The 22,227-nt window shown below is 41.2% G+C and overlaps 1 protein-coding gene across 1 annotated transcript in view; it reads right to left on the reverse strand.

Annotated features, from left to right (window-relative positions):
* MAP3K5 (mitogen-activated protein kinase kinase kinase 5) overlaps window positions 1–22,227 on the reverse strand; it is a 269,034-nt gene that overhangs the window by 95,468 nt on the left and 151,339 nt on the right. The window contains exons 12-15 of the mRNA XM_073627344.1: window positions 20,323–20,372; window positions 13,924–14,019; window positions 10,616–10,697; window positions 3,255–3,388 (exon numbers count right to left, since the gene is read on the reverse strand). Coding sequence (XP_073483445.1) covers window positions 3,255–3,388; window positions 10,616–10,697; window positions 13,924–14,019; window positions 20,323–20,372 — 362 coding nt within the window. The remainder of the gene's footprint in view (window positions 1–3,254; window positions 3,389–10,615; window positions 10,698–13,923; window positions 14,020–20,322; window positions 20,373–22,227) is intronic.

Below are 22,227 nucleotides of genomic sequence, written 5' to 3' on the forward strand. Positions count from 1 at the left end.
AACTGGTGGTTTGAAATTCGTTATTTGTGATTTTAATTTCAATACACTGGTTGCTTAATTGGATTGTGTGCAGATCATGTACCCTAAAGAAGTGATTGAAGCAAGCAATATATGGGTGAGAATGGTTTGGCCCGAGCATGAAATCAGGCCGAACATTAGCTGTTAGCCATGTTTGGGGAACAACCTAATTTGCAGGGTGTTTGGTGGGTGTTCGCCCCGCTGAATGCCCTGCAATGCACGCTGCACAGTGCATTCTGCGCCCTGACTGGGTAAAGCTTTACCCTATCAGGGCGCAGTAAAAGCTGATTGTTAAGAAACGGGCAAGGTAGCCGGCCGCCGTGTCCTTAACAACGGATGAGTCATCAGCTGTCAATGGGCTTCCCCGCTGACAACTACATAATAAAATAAAAAAAAAATTGCTAGTAAAAATAGTAAAAAAAAAAAAAAATGGTGTAGAGGTTCCCCCCCGTCCATACCAGACTCGCCAAAATGTAAAAAATAAAATGGCGTGGGGTCCCCCAAAAAATCCATACCAGACCCTTATCCAAGCATGCAGCCTAGAAGATCAGGAAAGGGGGGGCGGGTGAGCAGCCTCCCCCCTCCTGAACCATACTAGGCCACATGCCCTCAACATGGGGGAGTAGCGAGGTCACCAGGTGGCCCCACCCTAACCTGTATAAGAACTGTCAAAACGGCAAGCCAGCCATTTGGCGGTTTGCCTTCACGATGGTCGGAGCACTTTTTTTTTTTGACGATGGATCTACATCAGGGGACAGTGTTTTTTTTATTGTCAAAAACCTGTCTACTGTTTTTATTTATTTTGACACTTTTTGGTAAATGGGTAGGATACTCATTCCCATTGGGGGGGTCAGGGGGGTCGGGGGTGGGCGGGGTGGGATCTGGGGGCCCCCTTAATGGCGTGAGGTTCCCCCTCAAAATCCAAGGGGGCTTCCAGATTCAGATAAGAACCCCACCTGCAGACTCCTACAACCACAGCCCAGGGTTTTGGGGAAGAGACCCCATTCCCTATCAAGATGGGCACAAAATGCTTTGGGGCGGGGGGGCAGAGCCCCCCGATTCAAAGCACCCACCCCTCCCATGTTGAGGGCATGTGGCCTGGTATGGTCCGGGGGGGTGAACTCACCCCCCCTTTCCTGGCGTACTAGGCTGCGTGTTCAGATCTGGTGTGGATTCTAGGGGGACCCCATGCCGTTTTTTTACATTTTGGCTATGCCAGTTTTTTCTTTTCCTTTTTTAATAGCCGAGTGTCGGCAATTGCAACCGTGAGTCAATTTAAATGGAATTTGACTCTTTTTTTTTTCTTTAGAAATGTCAGTTTTGCTGCAGCATGTTCTATACATGCTACAGATGCACCACTTTACAGGCAGACAAAGGGGACCCTCACAGGCACTATATTTAAAGGAATTTTCATTTTTATTGTTTCACTTTAAGCATCATTAAAATCACTGCTCCTGAAAAAGATTGTTTTAAAAAAAATTTGCATTGATACATGTCCCCCAGGGCAGTACCCGGACCCCCATACCCCTTTCATGGCCAATTACTTGCATATAAGCCTTTAAAATGGGCACTTTTAATTTCTCATGTTCGGCTCCCATAGACTTCAATGGAGTTTGTGGTTCGGGGCAGAACTTTTCCCCTGTTCGGGAGTTCTGCTGTGAACTGAACAGTGGGGTGTTCGGCCTATCTCTATCAGTAAGTCATACAGTACAAATGTCATTCATAGTTGCCATGTGCACACAATATAAGGGATTTTATTTTATGTGTATACGATGTGGTGTTATTTATACACGGATACTGAAAACAATGCAGCACCAACTACATGTTTGCAACCTTAATCACATACATTTTTGTCTGTTGGTAATGTCCAAGTTTAACGTTGCTATAGATCAGGGCTGTGAAACTCAATTTCACTGCAGGCTGCATCAGCATCATGGTTGCCCTCAAAGGGCCGGTTGTATCTGTAAGACTATATAAAGTGATCCAGGGCTTCTTTTTTTTTGTCAGAGAATAGGTGCAGGAACTCAACCACACCCCACCTCCGAACTGCATCGAACTGTGGGTGTGGCCAAATTGTACTAACAGTGGGAGGATCTTAAAGGGGCAATAAATACTAGGAGTGAGTTATGTGTGGAGTTCAAGGATGTGCTACGTACAGAGAGCAAAGTTCAGGGGTCCACTGTCTACAGAGTGCAGAGTTCAGGGGTGTGCTGTGTACAGAGTGCAGGGTTCAGGGGCGCACTGTGTACAGAGTGCAGAGTTTAGGGCTGTGCTATGCATAGTGTGCAAGGTTCAGCTCTCTTTCACAGGCTGTCCACATCTGACTTACACTCCTCCTTAGCTCTATCCTCTATCGTCCTTGGCTCCTATACATTATGTCTAAAGCTACTTCAGCAGTTTGATGAAATATAGATTTAGACGTATTTTAGGGCCATTTTGTAGCCAGATGACCACAGCAAATACTAAGTTTAAAAATAAAATTTTCATAAACATTTCCCGCACAAAGCACTAAGGAAATAGGGCAAAAAATGAAAGATCAAGGACATTTCAATGTGAATTCAACAGCAGAACAAGTTTCAAAGACCTCTGTACAGTAACATGCAGGCTTCCCCTTTCCCATAATCTCACAATTGAAACACTTATTTTGTACAAAATACAAGTAATTAAACAAATATCAACCACACATTATTTTTAACCTATAAAAGTTTTTGGCAGGATAATATTCTACATAGAGCAATGCATATAGTCTACGGCCTAGGATGACAGAGCTTCCAGGGGAGGTGCCCTGTTGCCAACCTTGGTATCTTGAGTGACATCTTGTGTTTCATAGAAGCCTGCATTACTCCTACATACTACATAACGCCTCAAGTCCTACATGTATATGAGCTGTCTTTTTATGCCATCCCATCACCTGGAGTTTCCTAATAACCCTGTCCATATCAGTGTAGGTCCACCCAACACAACATCTATTCAATTCTGGGAAAGCAAGATATAGCTAAATGTACAATTATGCTTTAAAATAAAGGTGAGGGAAGTAGACAACATTGCATCAGCTTTTTTTCGCAGTCTTTGTCTGCAAGAAATGATAATACGATGTTTGAATATTAGTTAGGCTATGTTATTAATAATTAATTATTTTGATTTTTTGTCAGCAGCAGCTCTTAGTGACTTTAATCAACAGTTAATTTTCAAAGTGATCATTCTACAGTAGAATGTTTTGGCATGAACTAACTTACCTGCTGTCTCTCTCAGGAACCTCCTTGATAGCAATTCTCACTTGGTTACTGAGGTCTCGTCCAGCATATACCACTCCATGGGTACCCTTACCCAGGACTACTCTGTCACCGTTTTCATCATATTCATAATCAAACTAAACAAAGGATAATATTGTTGTTTAATTCAATCACAAAAGTAGAATGACATATGTAAATATACACATTTACAAAAAAGCAGGCTTTTTTTCAAAACAATATGCAAAACTAATTTATCATGGAAAGATGGATGAGTAGACATATAAATGAAAGGCAAAAAATGTACGGAGTAACTCAACTTTTACAGGTTTCTTTTCTTATGTTGAGTTTCTAAGTCAGCCTTTCCCAAGCTTTTTATCCCAGAGGAATAGGTCTCATGGAACCCCTGGTAAAATCATTTTTAACTGGAGTAATTGGAAAACACCCCTTACATTGATGGTCAGTGGTAAGAATGCCCACCCTTACAGTGGAGGTCATAATGCCACCTTTACAGATAGCTAAAAAGATCATTGGCATCATATGCCTGGCTTTGCCAAGTGGAGTTGACTATGCAGATGCTTAGCTTACTTAGCTATGCCAGCATAGAGCGGAGGAGGGGAGCATGCATCATTTTCACTAGGGAAAATGTTTTATATTATGGCATTCCTGAATAGGAACCAATTACATATCATAACATACAAGGGTTCAGGACTATGAATAGATAAACCAGTCTAGAGCTGGCCATACATAGATCAATATTCAGCTGGTTCAGCAGGGATCATGGGGATGTATGGGCAGGGCAGGGAGGTTGTCTGTACAACTACTATGTCGGGTTTTCCACGCTCAATCAATGCCACAAGCTATAGCCGACAGTAGTGTATTCTGACAGCGGGGGCGTCTCCCTGCTGTCAAAATACCATAGCTCAGTGGGGAGGATTCTCCCATCCATATCAAGTGTGTGGTTGGGGGAATTGAGTCAGGCTTTTTTTCATTCAACCTGATAGTTGAACGATAACATGTTACTTATCTATGGGCTGCTTAAGACTTTAAATGGGCTTTAACTTTTTTGCTTCACTGTTCTTGTAGATGGTCTTTGTCCAGTTGAAAATGTTTACATTTACCTTATTTCCATATGTTAAAGATAGAAAGATTGTACTGCCATATCTGTGTAACTATTCCACAGTAAACGGTGGACATAATTGTTTACCATTTGTTGATGATGTCGAGCAAAATGTGAACATTTTAACTTGAACACAATGGATAACAAACATACATACACACCTATATGGCTGCAGCATGCAGTCCTCAGTCTTCTGTCAGTCACTGCTCTCTGCTCTGCCCCTTTAAGTCTCACTGGAGTGCTGAGCTGTGGAGGGGGCAGGAGTGGCTGGCTCAGGTTTTCAGTGGCGTGCTAAGAGGCTGAGCCAACTGCCGGTCAGGCATTTGTGTGGATCCCGACATTATTGTCAGGATACATCCAGAGACTGGAGTGGCTATGTGACATCAGCCAACAGCAGGCTTTAGCCCGCTGTCGGCTGACTCTGGGTTATTGATAAGTATGATCGAACAAGCTTTGGTCATACCTCTCTTTTAACAAAACTAACAAGGTAACATGTTTTATTTTACTGTTTTAACTTAAAATTTCAAATTTGTTGCAAAAGGGAAGTTACACTTAAGGAGCAAGATAGAGTAAGGAAAAAAAAAAGGAATAAGCAGCACAACAATTGCAGTAGTTGACTGCAAACCATAACATTTTGCATTACTTTACCACATCAAATTACAGGATAAAAAAATGAATGGAAATGCAGTTACTGTGGTGGTACTATGGTGCATGATCAGGTTACTAGTGATGCACCAAAAGTAGATTGTGGATCATGTCATTTTCATCATGTCATGAATAATAATCAAAATCTATATTTGCCAAGATAGCAACATGATGGTAAACTGCAGCTAAATGTTTCCTTTTTTTAGTTTTGGACAGAGTGAAGACTTGGAGATTCCAAATGTAGGTCCATTTCTCAGTCAAGATATAAACTGTACTGAAGGTACAAGGACACTAGTTAGCAATTCACAGACACAGATATAGGAATAAATAGGAGCACCAGATCAATTGTTAAGAGACCATGAAGAGTTTATTTAAAGTGTTTGTTAACCCAAAAAACAAAAAAACAGATCCTGTTCCCTTAAAGCATGTTATACAGCACAGCGCTTGTGCTGTGTCATTTGGCCCCCTGTATCACCTGTAATACCTGTCTGATCCTGCCTGGCTATGCCCTTCCCCTGTGCGCTGACCACGATATATCAGGGCTGCTGAGCCCTGACACTGTTATCAGCGTACATGCCTCTGTCAGCCGGAGCACTGCTCTCTGTCTCCTGTGTCCTCTGGTCCTTCATCTCTCCCCTCCCCTCCCTGACTGTCTGCTCGTGTTAGCGCCCCCCCTTCCCGTTCCTGCTGCTTTCATATTTAACATTAACCTGTTGCCACCTGCCCACCATCATATGACGTGATGAACTTTGAGCGAGGATATCTGAACGATGCCTGTAGCTACAGACATCATTCAGATATTACCGTTTTCAGCCGGAAATTCCCTACACCATAGGAATGATCATTCTTACGGGAGGCGAGAGGGGACGCCCCCCCTCTCCCGCCGCCCTCCTGTGCTTCTACCAACTCACCGATACGATCGGTAAGTCGGAGACAGGATCCACCGGCCCCGGATGTTGATCATAGAGATTTCATAAATCATAAAGGTTTATGATTTAGAGAAATAGAGAAATCATAATCATAAAGGTGTGATGTAAACAAATTTACATCACACCTTTATGATTAAAATTTCAGCATGACAGTATGCCTTGGGTGGATGCAATTATACTTACTGCACATTGGTTATTTTACCTTTGTTTTGGTATATTCTGCTCATTATTCCATTTTTTGATACTCATATCACATTATATATTTATATTCAGGGACACACATTCTCCTCTTCCTTTTCTGCTGTTCCTTGTGGATGCTGATGACTTATCGTGTTTGACGCATCTATGGGGCCTATAGATCTCCTGCTTATGCATACTACAGGGATTCCACACAACCCTCAAATTTTGGCTTCCAATATATAAGCCTATGGGTCTTGTATATTCAAATATGGTGCGTAATTGATGCTGTGGTGTCTGAGGTTTGGAACATCATCCGAAAGCTATCAAGTCATAGTCCAGCCGGGATATGCATACAATTCTGTGAACGAGTAAGTCCCCTCTCCCCCTTTTTGCATATAGCTTCTACTTTCCCAAGCTCCTATCTCTTGCCATTTATACTTACGAGATATGTTAATTGTATATATGTACTAATGATTGGTATAATTTACCTATGTACCCCCCCAGATCATACAATTACCCTCACAGGAAACCCCTGAAGAAGGAATTGCATTTTTAATCCGAAACATGTTGGGTTCCTATGTACCACGTATATGTATGTTTCTTTAACTCAGAACGTTCATCTATATGGTCTAGGTATTCTGTATGTACTGTTCATTGTTTTAAAGACTCTATTTTTGTACATTTCAAATAAAGTATAATATTTTATTACTTTTGGGCACTTGTCATACCAATCACACTACTCATTACCCCCCCCTTCTTTTGTTTATTTACTTATATTTTTTCCCCCATCACCCGTACAATCCCAGGGTTTCTCTTCTTAATTTCTTTAAATATATTGTTGGGATGAGGTGAAGGGGGTATAAACCTACATTTATATTCAATATCTGGCAGTGCATCACTCTAAAAATTAGAATCAAATACATTCCTTGTAATAGGAATAAAAGTGATCAAAAATTTTTTTTTTTCAAAAAAGTGTCAAACTAAAAAAAAGAAAGTAAAATTAACAATAATAAAAAAAAAATTTCAAAGCGCCCCTGTCCCCGTGTGCTCGCACGCAGAAGCTTGTCCCTAGACCTCCTCTGTAACTCAAAATGTAACCAGTAAAAAAATTTCAAGCGTCGCCTATGGGGATTTTTAAGTACCAGACTTTGGCGCCATTCTAGGAGCGTGTGCAATTTTGAAGCCTGACGTGTTAGGTATCTATTTACTCGGCGTAACTTCATCTTTCATAATATGCAAAAACATTGGCCTAACTTTACTGTTTTTTTTTTTTGTTTTTTTTAAGCACACAACATTTTTTTTCCACAAAAAAATGCGTTCGAAAAATTGCTGCGCAAATACCATGCGAGATAAAAAGTTGCAACAACTGCCATTGTATTCTCTAGGGTCTTTGCTAAAAAAACATATATAATGTTTGGGAGTTCTATGTAATTTTCTAGCAAAAAAATGATGATTTTTACATATAGGAGAGAAATGTCAGGATTGGCTTGGGTGGCAAGTAGCTCCCATCCCCTCTGTATTATAACAATCAGTTCCCCTGTGTCTGTGTTATATCATAAATATCCTTATCTGTACTGATAACACAGCTGTCTTCCTGCGATCATGTGACTCCTCGGCTCTGTCTCTCCTCCCTGGCTGACATCAGCGGCAGTGCTCGGCCCCACCCACTGGAACTGTCAGCCGGCAACTGATCACAGGAAGACAGTGTGTTATCAGTACAGATAAGCATATTTATGATATAACACAGACATAGGGGAACTTATTGTTCTAATACAAAGGGGATGGGAGCTTTTTATACAGGTGGCTTAACAACCACTTTAACCACTTCCCGACCAGCCGCCGCAGTTATACTGCGGCAGGTTGGCTCCCCTGGGCGAGCTGTCGTAGCTATACATTGGCTCGCTTTCAGACCACTAGGGTGCTGGAGACGTGCCGCTGGAAGCCGATGTGCGTGCCTGGCAGTCGCGATGACTGCCGGGCACCCGCGATTGCTCCACACAGAGACAGAACAGAGATCTGTCAGTGTAAACAGACAGATCTCCATGCTGTTAGGGGAGAGGAGACCTGTTGTTCATACTAAGTATTAACAACGATCGGTCTCCTCACCCAGGCAGTCCCATCCCCCCCACAGTTAGAATCACTCCTTAGGACACACAGTTAACCCCTTGATCGCCCCCTACTGTTAACCCCATTCCCTGCCAGTGTCATATATACAGTAATCAGTGCATTTTTATAGCACTGATCGCTATATAAATTTGAATGGTCCCAAAAAAGTGTCAAAAGTGTCTGATCTGTCCCCCACAATGTCTCAGTCCTGATAAAAATCGCAGATCACCGCCATTACTAGTAAAAAAAAAAAAAAATAATAATAAAAAGGCCACAAGTATAGCCCCTATTTTGTAGACACTATAACTTTTGCGCAATCCAATCAATATACCCTTATTGCGATTTTTTTTTACCAAAAATATATAGACGTATACATATTGGCCTAAACTGAGGAAGAAATTAGTTTTTTTTAAAATGTTTTGGGGATATTTATTATAGCAAAAAGTAAAACAATTTTTTTTTCAAAATTGTCGTTTCTTTTTTCGTTTATAGCGCAAAAAATAAAAATCGCAGAGGTGATCAATTGTCACCTAAAGAAAGCTCTATTTGTTGGGAAAAAAGGACATCAATTTTGTTTTTGTACATGCCCGCGCAATTGTCAGTTTAAACGACACAGTGCCGAATCGCAAAAAATGGCCTGGAAATTAAGGGGGCAAATCATCTGGGGCTGAAGTGGTTAATCTTAAAATGTCAGAAGGAAGATACAACACTTTTCAATGACTCTAATGGACATAGCTCTGTTGAACCCTCCTAATCAGTGCTTAGGATAAAAACCTGACAGTGTCTTTAACCTTTATCCATTCTACCCAAAATTAAACTTGTACTGCATCCCCTGAAATATACAGTTCAGATAAGGGAAAATTATTTATTACAGCTGGAAATATTTCAATCAGGGATTTTCCTATAGAGTATTATAACCCAATGAAGTGATGATGTTTACTGTAAATTAGAAGACAAACAGGAAAGATACAAATGAGAAAAAGAAATACTTAGAACACAAAGTGGTTGTAAACCTCAGACATCTCTATAGTTTGTGTACTTTTCTCAATTAAGAGCACTAAGTATTGTTCCTGTCTGCTGCTTTGTTCCTCTGTTATCAGCATGAATCGCTTCTGACAATTTTCCTGACACCAAAAGAAAAATAGTGACAGGGGAGGGAGTTTCCGCTGACTGACAGTCTCAGCTATGTTCCTGTGTGCTGTGTTAAGGGGGGTGTCCCTTCCCTCCAATCAGCAAGCAGACCTCTCCTCCCTAAGGTCTGAAGAGTGTAACTTCATCTCTTCACTCCCAATTTTCTGAACTCTAATGCCGCGTACACACGGTCAGACTTTCCAACGGGAATTGTTCGATGTGAGCTTGTTGTCGGAAAGTCCGACCATGTGGATGCTCCACATGGTCGCTGTCGGAATTTCCGCACACCAATGTTTGAGAACAGGTTCTCAAATTTTCCCGCCAACTTCACTTGTTGTTGGAAATTCCGATCGTGTGTACACAAGTCCTCCGCACAAAAGTTCACGCATGCTCGGAATCAAGCAGAAGGAGTCGCACTGGCTATTGAACTTCCTTTTTCTCGGCTCGTTGTACGTCTTGTATGTCATCGCGTTCTCACGTTCGGAATTTCCGACAACATTTGTGTGACCGTGTGTATGCAAGACAAGTTTGAGCCAACATCCTTCGGGAAAAAAATCCACGGTTTTGTTGTCGGGAATTCCAATCGTGTGTACGGGGCATTAGGCTGCTTTCACACTGGGGCGCTGGCGCTGGCGCCGCCGGCGGTAAAGCACCGCTATTTTTAGCAGCGCTTTACTGTCATTTTTGCAGAGGTTTTCGACCGCTAGCAGGGTGCTTTTAACCCCCGCTAGCGGCCGAAAAAGGGTTAGAATGACCCGCAGCTGCAGCAGCGCTTTGCCTGTGGTTCGGCGGTGCTGCCCATTAATTTCAATGGGCAGGGGCGGTTTAGGAGCGCTGAATATACCGCTCCAAAGATGCTGCTTGCAGGAGTTTTTTTAACGTCCTGCCAGCGCATCGCCTCAGTGTGAAAGCATCGGACTTTCACACTGAGACTGCAGGGGAGCCGTTTTTCAGGCGCTTTACAGGCACTATTTTAGCCCAAAAGTGCCTGAAAAATGCCTCAGTGTGAAAGGGGTCTTAGACAAGCTTATACATTCAGCACATTGAACAGATGTAGAGAAGAGAAGACTGCAGATATACTGATACAATACTGATATGATATGTAGATACTGATATGTAGGAGGATTTGTTTCATCTCTGTGTATCACCCGAGGATGATCCCTTCACTGGGTATATGTAAGGGCTTACAACCACTTTAAATAATGATTAAACAACCAATAGCTATAGCCTAAGTGAAGGAAAAGTGTCATACTTACTTCAAGGGAATCGCCATCAAAATCCACATCATCTGTGTTTTTTCCCCTTTCTTCAGTAATACTGTTAACCATATCAAAAAATCTGCAACAAAAGAAATAAAGATTGTATAACCAAGGAAAGTAAAAATTGAAAAAGGTGTAACCACAGATCAATGCATTATTTCTATTGGAAAATACAGTTATTCATTACAATATTGAAAATCTTGTACAACTGAAAATACCTACAGTATAGTAGTACTAAATATAATGGAGTAAAGTGTTGCTTTATATGCTATAATACGTACACAAAACAGGGGCCATGCAAGTTATTTCATAGCTGGTATCTTAGGCAGGCTATAGACAGTGCAAAATTTCTTTTCATGATTGCATGATTCTCCCATCAACACAGACAGTGCTAATGGGGGAATCCCTCCTGCTGAGCCATTGTCTGCTCCCGGTGGGGGGTGGGGGAAGTCGTCCCCACTGGGAGAGCAGCCGCTAGTGATAATCACAAGTGAATCCAGCAGACTGGTTGTACCCAAGTTGATCGATTGATCAGTTTGGTACATTCAGCCTGCCCAATAATGCTTCAAATCTCGGCTGGGTCCTGCTGAACCGGCCAAGATTCGAACCATCTGTGGCTGACCTAACTTTGCATCCAGAGGTACTTGTTTCTAGAACAGATAAAGCCTACATTATATAACCATTATAAAATTCTTTCAGGTTGTTTTAATAAAGTCAGAGCTTTTTTGAAATATGACTTATGGACCAACAAAAGATTAAACAGTCAGGTAACAGTCACAAAAGTCAAAAAGAGTTGTGCAGTGGCATAAAGTGTAAAAACTCTTAATTTTACTTTGATTATTTTGTGGTTCACACATAAGGATAATTACGTGCACTTCAGAACCATAAAAGTAGAAAGGATAAAGGTGCACATGAATATAATGTTGGACTAAAATAAGTGGGAGGTCTAAGAAAAATCCCTACATAGCAGGACCTATTGCCTGTTTTGTTTAACCCCTTCATGTCTGCGTTATAGCCGAAAGACGGCTACAGCCCAGGCCTAAATTGGCGGGAGGGCGTCCATGTACGTCCTCCTGTGCATGTGCTGCCTGCGCGCCCCCTGCGGGGCATGGGCGGCGCGCTCTGTGATCAGCAAGTCTATGTGATCTTGGCCAATGATAGCTGATCACGTGATGTAAACAGAAGCCAGTAATTGGCTTTTTTTTCCCGTCATGCTGACAGCGTGAGGAGAAAAAAAAGCAGATTACCGGCTTGTGTAAACAGCACATCGGTCCGCACACGGAGAGCCACTGCCGCCTCTTAAGTGCCCACCAGTGCCACCTACTAGTGCCACCTATCAAAGCCTATCAGTGCCGCTAATCAGTGCCCATCAGTGCCTCATCATCAGTGCCACCAATCAGTGCTGCCTATTAGTGTATCCTACCAGTGCCTATCAGTGCCACCTATCAGAGCCCTTCAGTGCCACCTATCAGTGCCCATCTGTTCCTCCTATCAGTGCCACCTATTAGTGCAGTCTCATCAGTGCCTCTTGATCAGTGCCCACCAGTGCCACCTCATTAGTGCCCCTATCAGTGCCCATCAGTGCAGCCCCATCAGGGCACATCAATGAAGGAGAAAAATGACCTGTTTGTAAAATTTTATAACAAACTATAAAAACAGTTTGTTTGATTTTCAAAAATTGTTTAGCAAAAAATAAAAACCTAGCAGTGATTAAATACCACCAAAAGAAAGCTCTATTTGTGTGAAAAAAAAAGATACAAATTTAATTTGGGTAAACTGTAACATGACCATGCAACTGTCATTCAAAGAGTGCATTCTGAGAGTGCACCTCTGCAGTCATTGCAGAGGTCTGATATGCCCCCTACTTCCTGATTATTGGAAAGCTCTGGCTGTGACTCAGCAAAAAGCATGTCGGACTTCTGCAAAGAGACCACTGCTTCTCCAAAGAGAACAAAGGACCGACTCTGCAGCATTCTAACAGGACACAGACCTTTCTCCTCAGGTTGTGGCTGATTTTAAAAGAAAGCAAACTATAACTTTGCACACCTTTTTGATTTGATGATTTGATCATTATCTCTGGGACCCACCTTTCTTGAATATAAGTGCTGATGTGGTCATTAACCGCTTGCCGACCAGCCGCCATCATTTTACTGTGGCAGGTCGGCACGATCCCGCAAACCATCGTAGCTATACGTCAGCTCACGGGATCGCGATAGCAGGCACGCGCATGCGCCCACTGCACAGTGGGGGTGCCAATGCTCGTGGCCGACGGTCGCGATGACCGCCGGCCATGAGCGATCGCGAGCACAAGAGGGAGAACAGAGCAGTGTGTGTGTAAACACACAAATCCCTGTTCTGTTCTGAGAGGAGTGACAGATCGTGTGTTCCTAATAACTAGGAACCATGATCCATCACTTCCTCTAGTCAATCCACTTCCCCTTCAGTTAGAAACATGTAGCAGGGAACACAGTTAAACCCTTGATCGCCCCCTAGTGTTAACCCCTTCCCTGCTATTGACATTTTTACAGTAATCAGGGCATTTTTATAGCACTGATCGCTGTATAAATGCCAATGGTCCCAAAAATGTGTCAAAAGTGTCCAATGTGTCCGCCATAATGTTGCAGTCCCGATAAAAATTGCAGATCTCCGCCATTACTAGTAAAAAAAATAAAATAATGAAAATGCTATAAATATATCCCCTATTTTGTAGACGCTATAACTTTTACGCAAACCAATAAATATACGCTTATTGTGATTTTTTTTTACCAAAAATATGTAGAAGAATACATATCTGTCTAAACTGAGAAAAATTTTGCTTTAAAAAAAAAAAGGGGGATATTTATTATAAAAAATATTGTGGTTTTTTTTCAAAATTGTTGCTCTTTTTTTGTTTATATCTGAGGAAAAAAAAAAAAACGCCGAGGTGATCAAATACCACCAAAAGAAAGCTCTATTTGTGGGGAAAAAAGGGACTTCAATTTTGTTTGGGTGCAGTGTCGCACGACCGCGCAATTGTCAGTTAAAGCAACGCAGTGCTGAATCGCAAAAAATGGCCCGGTCGTTCAGCAGCCAAATCTTCCGGGGCTGAAGTGGTTAATTATAATAATGCCAGTGTCTATCATAGTGTGTTCTGAGGTGAACACTAAGGAACCTTTATAAAAGAAAAATATAATACACAATAAAAAGGGAAATTGTACATGATATAATCCTTCTACAATTGCTATGTTACATTTTCCTCCTTGAAAAGCCAAGATAACTCACTGAATACACAGATGGTTCCTCATGGTTTGCATATATATACATACTTTTTACAATGAAACTCTGTGCAGAAGTAGATCTGGAAATCATCTGAATTGTGTAGGACATACAGAAAACAGCACCTTTCTTCAAACTTTGAAATGCTGCAATAAACAGAAAATATAGTCAATACTGTTTTTAGATGAGTTACTTACTTACAAAAGGAAATCCATTATAAGGAAAACACGTTTTCACAACGAAAGGAAAAGATACTGTTCACTTAGCAAAGCGAGTGTTCAGTAAGCTTAGTAAGTAAGATGAACTCTGCTCACTCCAATTAACTGATCCGGTGCTAGAAAAAATCCTGTTTTCTATTTCCCTGAGACAAAACTGGGTATGTAAAGTAAACACTTGCACCTTATTTCCTATCATTTACTTAGAAAAGTGCATTTACACTTTTCAAAGTGAACAAAAATTGCACTTATTACATGTGAATTGATTGTACTCTTAGTAAATTAAGCCATATTTGGAGTCTCTGAATTGGCTCTGAAATGTTCTGAAATTATTGATCGCTGTCACTTTGTTTGTTTTGGCGGATTCCAGTTTGAAGTTGGTCCAGTCAAGTTCAGTGTTCCTCAGGGCTCAATACTGGGTCCCTCACATGGGTTCGATTATCACTTCTAATAGTTTATCTTTAGATGTCACTGTACTTGAGCCTCAGTCCAAATTGAAAAATCTAGGGGTGATATTCGATGCTAGTTTAACTTTTGATCCACATGTACAAAATGTTGTCAAAACATCTTTTTCCCACACATTGCTCAGCTGCGTCCTATGCTATCATACACTGTACCTGAAAGGCTGATCCATACATTTGTATTCTCCTGACTTGACTACTGCAATACTCTACTCGCTGGTGTACCTAAATCCACTATTAATTGACTACAATATGTACACAATTCTGCAGCCAGAATCCTCACTAGGTCTGGTACAAGTGATCATATTACCCCTATCCTGGAGTCTTTGCACTGGCTACCTGTCAAGTTTCGCAAAGACTTTAAGATCCTCTTACTCATCTATAAGGCTCTTTATGACTTGGCACCCATTATCTGTCTGAACTTTTATAAGCTTACCCCCCCCCCCCCCCTTGTAGCCTCCTTAAATTCTGGTCTTCTGTGTCCCCTCCACTCAATGGGGGACAGAGCCTTCTCCTGCTATTTCCCAAAACTCTGAAATTCACTTCCAAAGAACATCAGAGAGTCATCTTCTCTCTAAACTCATTCAAGTCAAATCTAAAAACGTTTTTCTTTAGACAAGCTTTCTCGTAATAGTCTCTTTTTCCCTTTCTTTTATCCTGTGTATTTCTTGTGTTTTCTTTGTAAAGCGCTTTGAGAAGCTACCTTTAAAGGCTATATAAAATAAAGTTTATTATTATAATAATCCAATCTTTAGACAATGAGGGGAATTCATAAAGGGTGTCATAGACACCTTTTCAGAATTCCATTGGGCCCTGCACTGAAAATGTTGGTTCTTGCAGCCGATTAATGTACTTGTCATAGAGAGGTACAGGAATTGGTCAGAGCCTGGCACCTAAGTTTCTTAGGATGCTACCTCCCTTCCCAGCCTCCCTGGTCACACTGATAGGTACATGGCCAAGGAGTTTTCTAGTAGGGGTGAGCTGAACCTGATGGGAACTGAGAGACTAGTTTCCTATCAGGTCCACCTGGCTGTTGATTGGCAGCACATGGCAGTGGCTGAATCCACTCCAAAAGTGGTTTTCAAATCCACCCACTGTGAATCAAATGTTAAACAGGCCTAATAGGAAGCTGAGAGACTAGTTTCCTATTAGGTCCATATGGCTGCTGATTGGCAGCACACGGCAGTAGCTAAATCCACTCCAATAGCGGCTTTCAAATCCGCCCACTGCCATGCGTTGTCAATCAAAAATTAAACAGACCTGATGGGGAACTAGTCTAGAGAAAGAGAGAAAGATAATTACATATACCACCTGAACAAAACAAGGTATAATTCACCTGGATACACCAAGTGGTCTGTTTATAAAAAATGCAAATGTCTCATCATTCCTGCAAAAGTAACAAATAATATCAGTAATGTTTGTAATATCAGATTCTAACTGCTGCCTGTTTGTAGGATTGAATGTTAGGGAATGTTGTAACATTCAATAATGGTCAATCCTAAGAGGAAAATAGTCATTACATCATTTGACTATTGGAGTTAAAGAACGTTCACCAATAGAGAAAATAGCCTAAAGATGGCTATACACCAGTATGAATATTTGTACAATCATTCGTACAAATATTCTTTGTACATTTGATGACTGGACAAATGTTGTTGGAAAGTACTTTAAAATTTTGTTTGCCTTTAACAGTCGATTTTGGAATGAATGTAATTACCTCAATGAAAACCACATATAATTTTAGAAAATTGTTTGTTCTAGAACAACTTTCCATCCAGCTTAACGTTATAGACTAAGAACATTCGACCAGCAGAGGAACTAATATGGGGGAGATCTCAGCAGTGTCTATGATCTATTGAGGTAGCATTACTACCACTGCTAAATTTCACAGCTTCTTGCCATTTCAACGACCCTACATTTGTGCAACAATTAATTTTTTTTCACAATGCTTTTTTGGGGGGATGGGGCAGTGGTCCGTGTCAGTAGGGCAGTTAATGGGGTCAGTACTCTTTTATTTTTATTATTTTTATTTCTTTACAATTTTTTTTTTAATTATTCTTTACAAATTAATTTTTTACAATGCTTTTTTTTGGATTGGGGGGGATGGTGTCAGTAGTTTTTTACAATTTTATTTTTATTTTTTACAATTTTATTTTTAATATTTATTACAATTCTTTTTTTTATCAGCCCTGCTTTGCTGAGATATCAGGAGTCTCAACAGACCCTAAAATCTTTCCATTAAGACAGAGAAAGGGACCAAGGACAGAGATTCCCCAGTCCCTTTCTCTGCAGCCTCAATTGCACTGAAGATGAATGAACAGAGACAGAGGCTCCTGTTCATTCATAAACGGAAGCAAAGTAAACAAACTTTATGATGTTTCAGTTATGAATGGACAGAGTCAATGATTCAGAAAAGGAAGGGGCCGGTAAATAACAGGCTCCTTCCTCCACTCTGACAGATCCAAGACGAGGGGGGCGAGGAGAACATAGAGGGAGCCAGAGGAGCAGGCAGGGGAGCCGGAGGAGCAGGTAGGGGGGCCCAGAGAGGAAAGGAAATTCAATGGGCAGTCGGGGGTGATCAGTGCAGTGGTGGGGGGCAGTTACAAGCGCCGATCCCCCTGTGTGGCTTTTAATGAAGCAACTGAAAGCCATGGGAGGGTGAGGAGGAGAAGCGGCTTTTAGTTGCCTAATTGAAAGCCACACAGGAAGATCGGTGCTTGTAACTGCCCCCCCCCCACCACCACCACTGCACTGATCAGCCCTGACTGTCAAATTTTATCATCCATGGGTGAAGTGTGGGTCAGACCACAGTGGGGCCCCCCCCTCGGGGACCGTGTGCAGTGAACATCCTGCACCCATCGATGATACACCGCTAGGTTAAAGGTACACTCCAGCCAGAATGGAAAATTCATACATCGCTAAAGTCAATTTTTAAAAGATTATAATACACTTTACACAAACACTTTATACTTAACCTGCTCTGTGCAATGGTTTTGCACACAGCAGCCTTGAACCTCATCTTCTGGTGTCCCCTCTGGCAATCTTGGCTCCTCCTCTTCTGTGTCCGCCCCCATAGCAAGGTGCTTGCTATGGGGGCAGACACTGCAGTCTCGCCTCAAGAGCAGGCCTGTGTGTGTCTATAAACACACATAGCATGGCTTGGCCCTGCCCCCCCATTCCCTCCTTACTGGATTTGATTTACAGCAGCAGTCAATGGCTCCTGCTGCTGCCTCCATGTCCAGCGGGGAGAGAGAGAGAGAGAGAGAGAGAGCAGAGCTGCTGTTCTTGGTCACAGCGCTGAATCAAGATCGGGCTCAGGTAAATATTTCACCTTAATTCAAAGAATGTATTAGGGTAAAAAAAAAACTTTCATATAATGCTGCAAGGAATATTTTGTAGACTAGACTAGTCACATGTGGTCTATTACAACTCATTGGCACTGTCCTGGCTTAGAGATTTGAACTTATACAGGCAATCATTTTGGAATGATTTAGGAACAAACGATTGAAACAGACAATATTCAGCCACCAAATGTAATTTGTGCAGTATATCAGGATGAGAAAAAATGTGCTGTCTGAAACACTTGCAAAGGCTTTGCCTCTGTACAACATAATCATCTATAGTACACAATAATTATCCCATGCTATGGCCAAACTGAAATAAATGGTGATATTGTTTATCTTTCAGGTTAGGCTTGAAAGTGTTTGCTCAGAACAGATGAAGATGTTGATTTAACAAAAAAACATGCTGGTATATATCAGATACTTCTACAGCAGTGCCTGTGACACCCACTGTGTATACAACAGAAACACTTAGAAAGGAATGATTGCATCTAACTGGGATCTGGTAGCTAAATCTACACAAGCAGCTCATACACAGCTTAATTAAATACACTTATGGGAATTGTTTTATTTGACAAGTGTTTGTAAAACTGTTTAGCCAACCGTGTGATCCATACACTCCTTCCAGACAACACAGCCAGGTCCTTACCCTCCAATTCAGTGGCAGAGCTTGGTCAAAAACACATACCAATGTGCTCACAAGATAATGAAGGAACAGCAGCACAGTAATGAAGTACCGTATTTATCGGCGTATAACATGCACAGGGGTATAACACGCACATTAATTTTAAGAGGGAAGTTTCAGGAAAAAATCTTACATTTTAAATAAGGAACTTTGAAGCAAAATAAGGGTTAGTGCCCGTCTGCAGCCTCACCATTGCCATAAATGCAGCCTGATCAATGCCCAAGGGCAGCCTCACCATTGCCATCAATGCAGTCTGATCAATGCCCATCTGCAGCCTCACCATTGCCTTCAATGCAGTAGCCTCACCATTGCCATCAATGTAGCAGCCTCACCATTGCCATCAGTGGTGCCTGATCGATGCCCATCTACAGCCTAGAGGGGACAGGGAGGGGGGTGGGACGAGCACTGACAGATTACATACAGTGAGAATCTCCTATGATAGACAGAACAGTGGTCCAATGACGGCCCAGGAGACGGGACTTCCTATTACAGAGGTCGCCAAGTAAACAGGAGATTCTCACTGTATGTAATCTGACGGTGCTCGTCCTGCCCCCCTCCCTGTCCCCTCCAAGGCAGCTAAAATTTAAGTATTGGCGTATAACATGCACACGCTATTTGCACCCGATTTTCATGGTGAAAAAGTGAGTGTTATACGCCAATAAATACAGTAATTGCTCTGTTCTCTTCTCTAATTAGCATGTTCCTAATCAGTACATGTGTACTGAATGGCTCCAAGTGTTTCCTCTCCCTTTTTGTGTCTGAGACTTGCTATACAACATATCACAGGTGTATGATATCAAGGTAAATTCTGGTACTTGCACGACCTTGAAGCTTCAGCCCTGGTTCACACTGGTGCGATTTGACATGTCAAATTAACACCCAAATGCTTGATGCAGCTAAATGTGCCTAAATGTCTTACACACTTTTTTTCTGCCTAAATTCCCCTGCCTGGAGGAAAGATGTCTAGGAGAGATACAAAAACATCCAATGTGCCTGAGGCTTAAGGATGCAAAATCTCTTAGCAATCACAGCTGATTTATCAAAATTGTGTTTTTCCCAAAATATTTTTGGATTTTTGTATATTAATAATGTAAATGTTGAAATCTCTCTTCCCTTCTCTATTTAGCCATAATGCAAATCAAATACAATATAAAATTTGAACCATAGTAACCAATCAGAACATGTTGTTACTCACATAGCTATGCTGAGCTACTAAAAAATGAAATGTGATTGGCCCTTGTACCACTTTATTGAGGCTGGGTTCACACTTATGCCAGGAGCGGCTCACAGCAGGGGTCCGGTGCGTCCATATTTTCCGTTTCAGGGATGAATCAGGCCCAAATTTTTGCCTGAATTCAGACCTACAATGAAGCCAAAGACACACAGGACTCCTGTGTAATGCGCTTCGCAGCCTCTCTGGAGATATGCAAACCGGCTCCGTTGAGAGACGGTCACAATCTCCTGTCATGCAAATTGGATGCGGGGGAACCCAGAAAAAAAGAAACCTGTACAGAAAGAAATATGGGGCACTCCTTCAAAAATACTAATAGCCTGATAGTCTCTGACATCAACTTTTGTTTTTGAAAGCATGAAAATTACAAGTCAGAGTTCCTGATCTACTTAATCTTTACAGGACAATTCAGAAAGAGCTGATGCCATTGACAGCCTCTATACTTCCTCTGTATAGGTTTTTTTAATTTAAAAAATACATAAAACAGAAAAAAAACATATAATATTCACAACTTGCCTTACTCCTCTTATGGTAGCTGCACTGAAATTCCACTCATGAATTCCTTTCTGAAACATGCAGAAAAAAAAGACAGGTAAATTCAGTGAAACATCACAATATCCTATCAATGAAATCAATCAAATAAATAGCTTTTAAAACTAGCCCTAATACAGGAGTAAAATACAAATTATCTACCATTACTGCTGCAATCAAAGCTCTCCTATTTTCTTTATTTTCAATTTACTCAGTAATACATTTAGATCCCTTAAAAAATGTATACATTGTGACAACGACAATATTCATAAATAGAAGTCATCTTAGACATTTGAAAGTAATCTTAAAGTGTTACTAAACCCAGTAATATGAAAATAGTTCATCTGCCCCCCCCCCCCCCCCAGTGCCCACAGCCTATAAATCTTCTTTTTACATTAAAATATTGCCACTATATACCCTTTTGGCTGATCTGTATACCATGGTCAGTGATAAACTGCACAGTTTCTCCAATGATGAAAGTTCAGGTAGGAGGAGATTTTCACTGCAGCCTGTATACACGCCCACATGTGTGATGTCAATAACATGTGACCTGGCTAGTTCAGCTCAACAAGGAAATATTCTCTCCAGCATAAAAGACACAACTGAGAATGTTGCAGGTCGGCTATTCTGCAGGTTGGCTATCCTGCCTGTGTTAGCTGGCCTTCCCCAGATAGACAGTGCAGGAGGGGGAGGATCTATGCATACAGGATAAAACAGCCTTTTTACACAATGCAGAGGATTAACCCCTTAAGTTCCATAGTGAGTATAACAAGCATGCTATTCTGCATATACAGACTGATTTTACTGTTGTGGGTTTAGTAACACTTTAAGTGTCCTTGCAATGAAAATAAATATTAATTATTAGGAGCAAAACAATGGAATGGAATGTGAATGTGCACAGTGCTGACATAGTGAATATAATGTCAATGGAATCTTTACTGCCTTCAGAAAACAGAATCCTAATCCATAGTGAAAATTGTGTGTTTTCAGGCAAGGAGCAGTTGTATAGTGTAGTAATTCATTGCAACCAAAAAGAAATACTATTTTGGTGTTGACTACAGTAAATTTAAATTCAGATTGGTTGCTTTGGGTTACTGCATTTTACACACTAATGTTGTTGATCAGAATGATCATCAAGGAATTTTAATTGCAGATATAAAAATGGCACCCTTAGTAGTAAGGACACTCACTGCATAGATGCTAGTTTGTATTGAGCTCCTTTCACACTTGTGCGACCTGAAAGTAGCGCGATTTTGCTGCGTTTTTTGCTGCGACTTGAAGCAATGCCTGTGTAATCTTGAGGTCTATGGACCTCAAGTCACATCAAAGTCGGACCAAAGTAGTGCAGGGACTACTTTGAAGTCGCTGCGACTTGAAGACGCACATATATGAATGGTACTCATTGGAAATCATGGGGTATGACGTGTCATGCAACTTTGCAGTCCTGAGTCGCAGGGCAAGTCGCATAAGTGTGAAAGGGGCCTAAATTACATGGGGCTTTTAAGTGTAGAAAATAAACATATTTCGGTGATAAACTGCATGCATTAATAGTAACCTTTATTTGTAAAACGGATGGTAGACATTGTTTTGGCCAATGCATCACCCATTAAACCAATGGAAACATATTAAAATGTTAGTCAATGCAACAGACGTTCATGTTTAACTTATTGTGGGTTGCAATGCACATTACATTGCACAATAATGTCTATAGTTATGCACATCAATTCAAATTAACACACGTTAATGTGCATTAATGCTATTTTAAGCTTTCCCATTGATTTCAATAGAAATAACACCAGGAAAAAAATGTAGCCTTAATCCCTTCACATCCTCAATCTGTACATTACATTTCCCAAGCATGCTGAGCACACGTTAGCAAGCAATTTACCC

Source organism: Aquarana catesbeiana, linkage group LG04, assembly GCF_042186555.1.
Source record: "Aquarana catesbeiana isolate 2022-GZ linkage group LG04, ASM4218655v1, whole genome shotgun sequence".
Taxonomy (NCBI): Eukaryota; Metazoa; Chordata; class Amphibia; order Anura; family Ranidae; genus Aquarana; species Aquarana catesbeiana.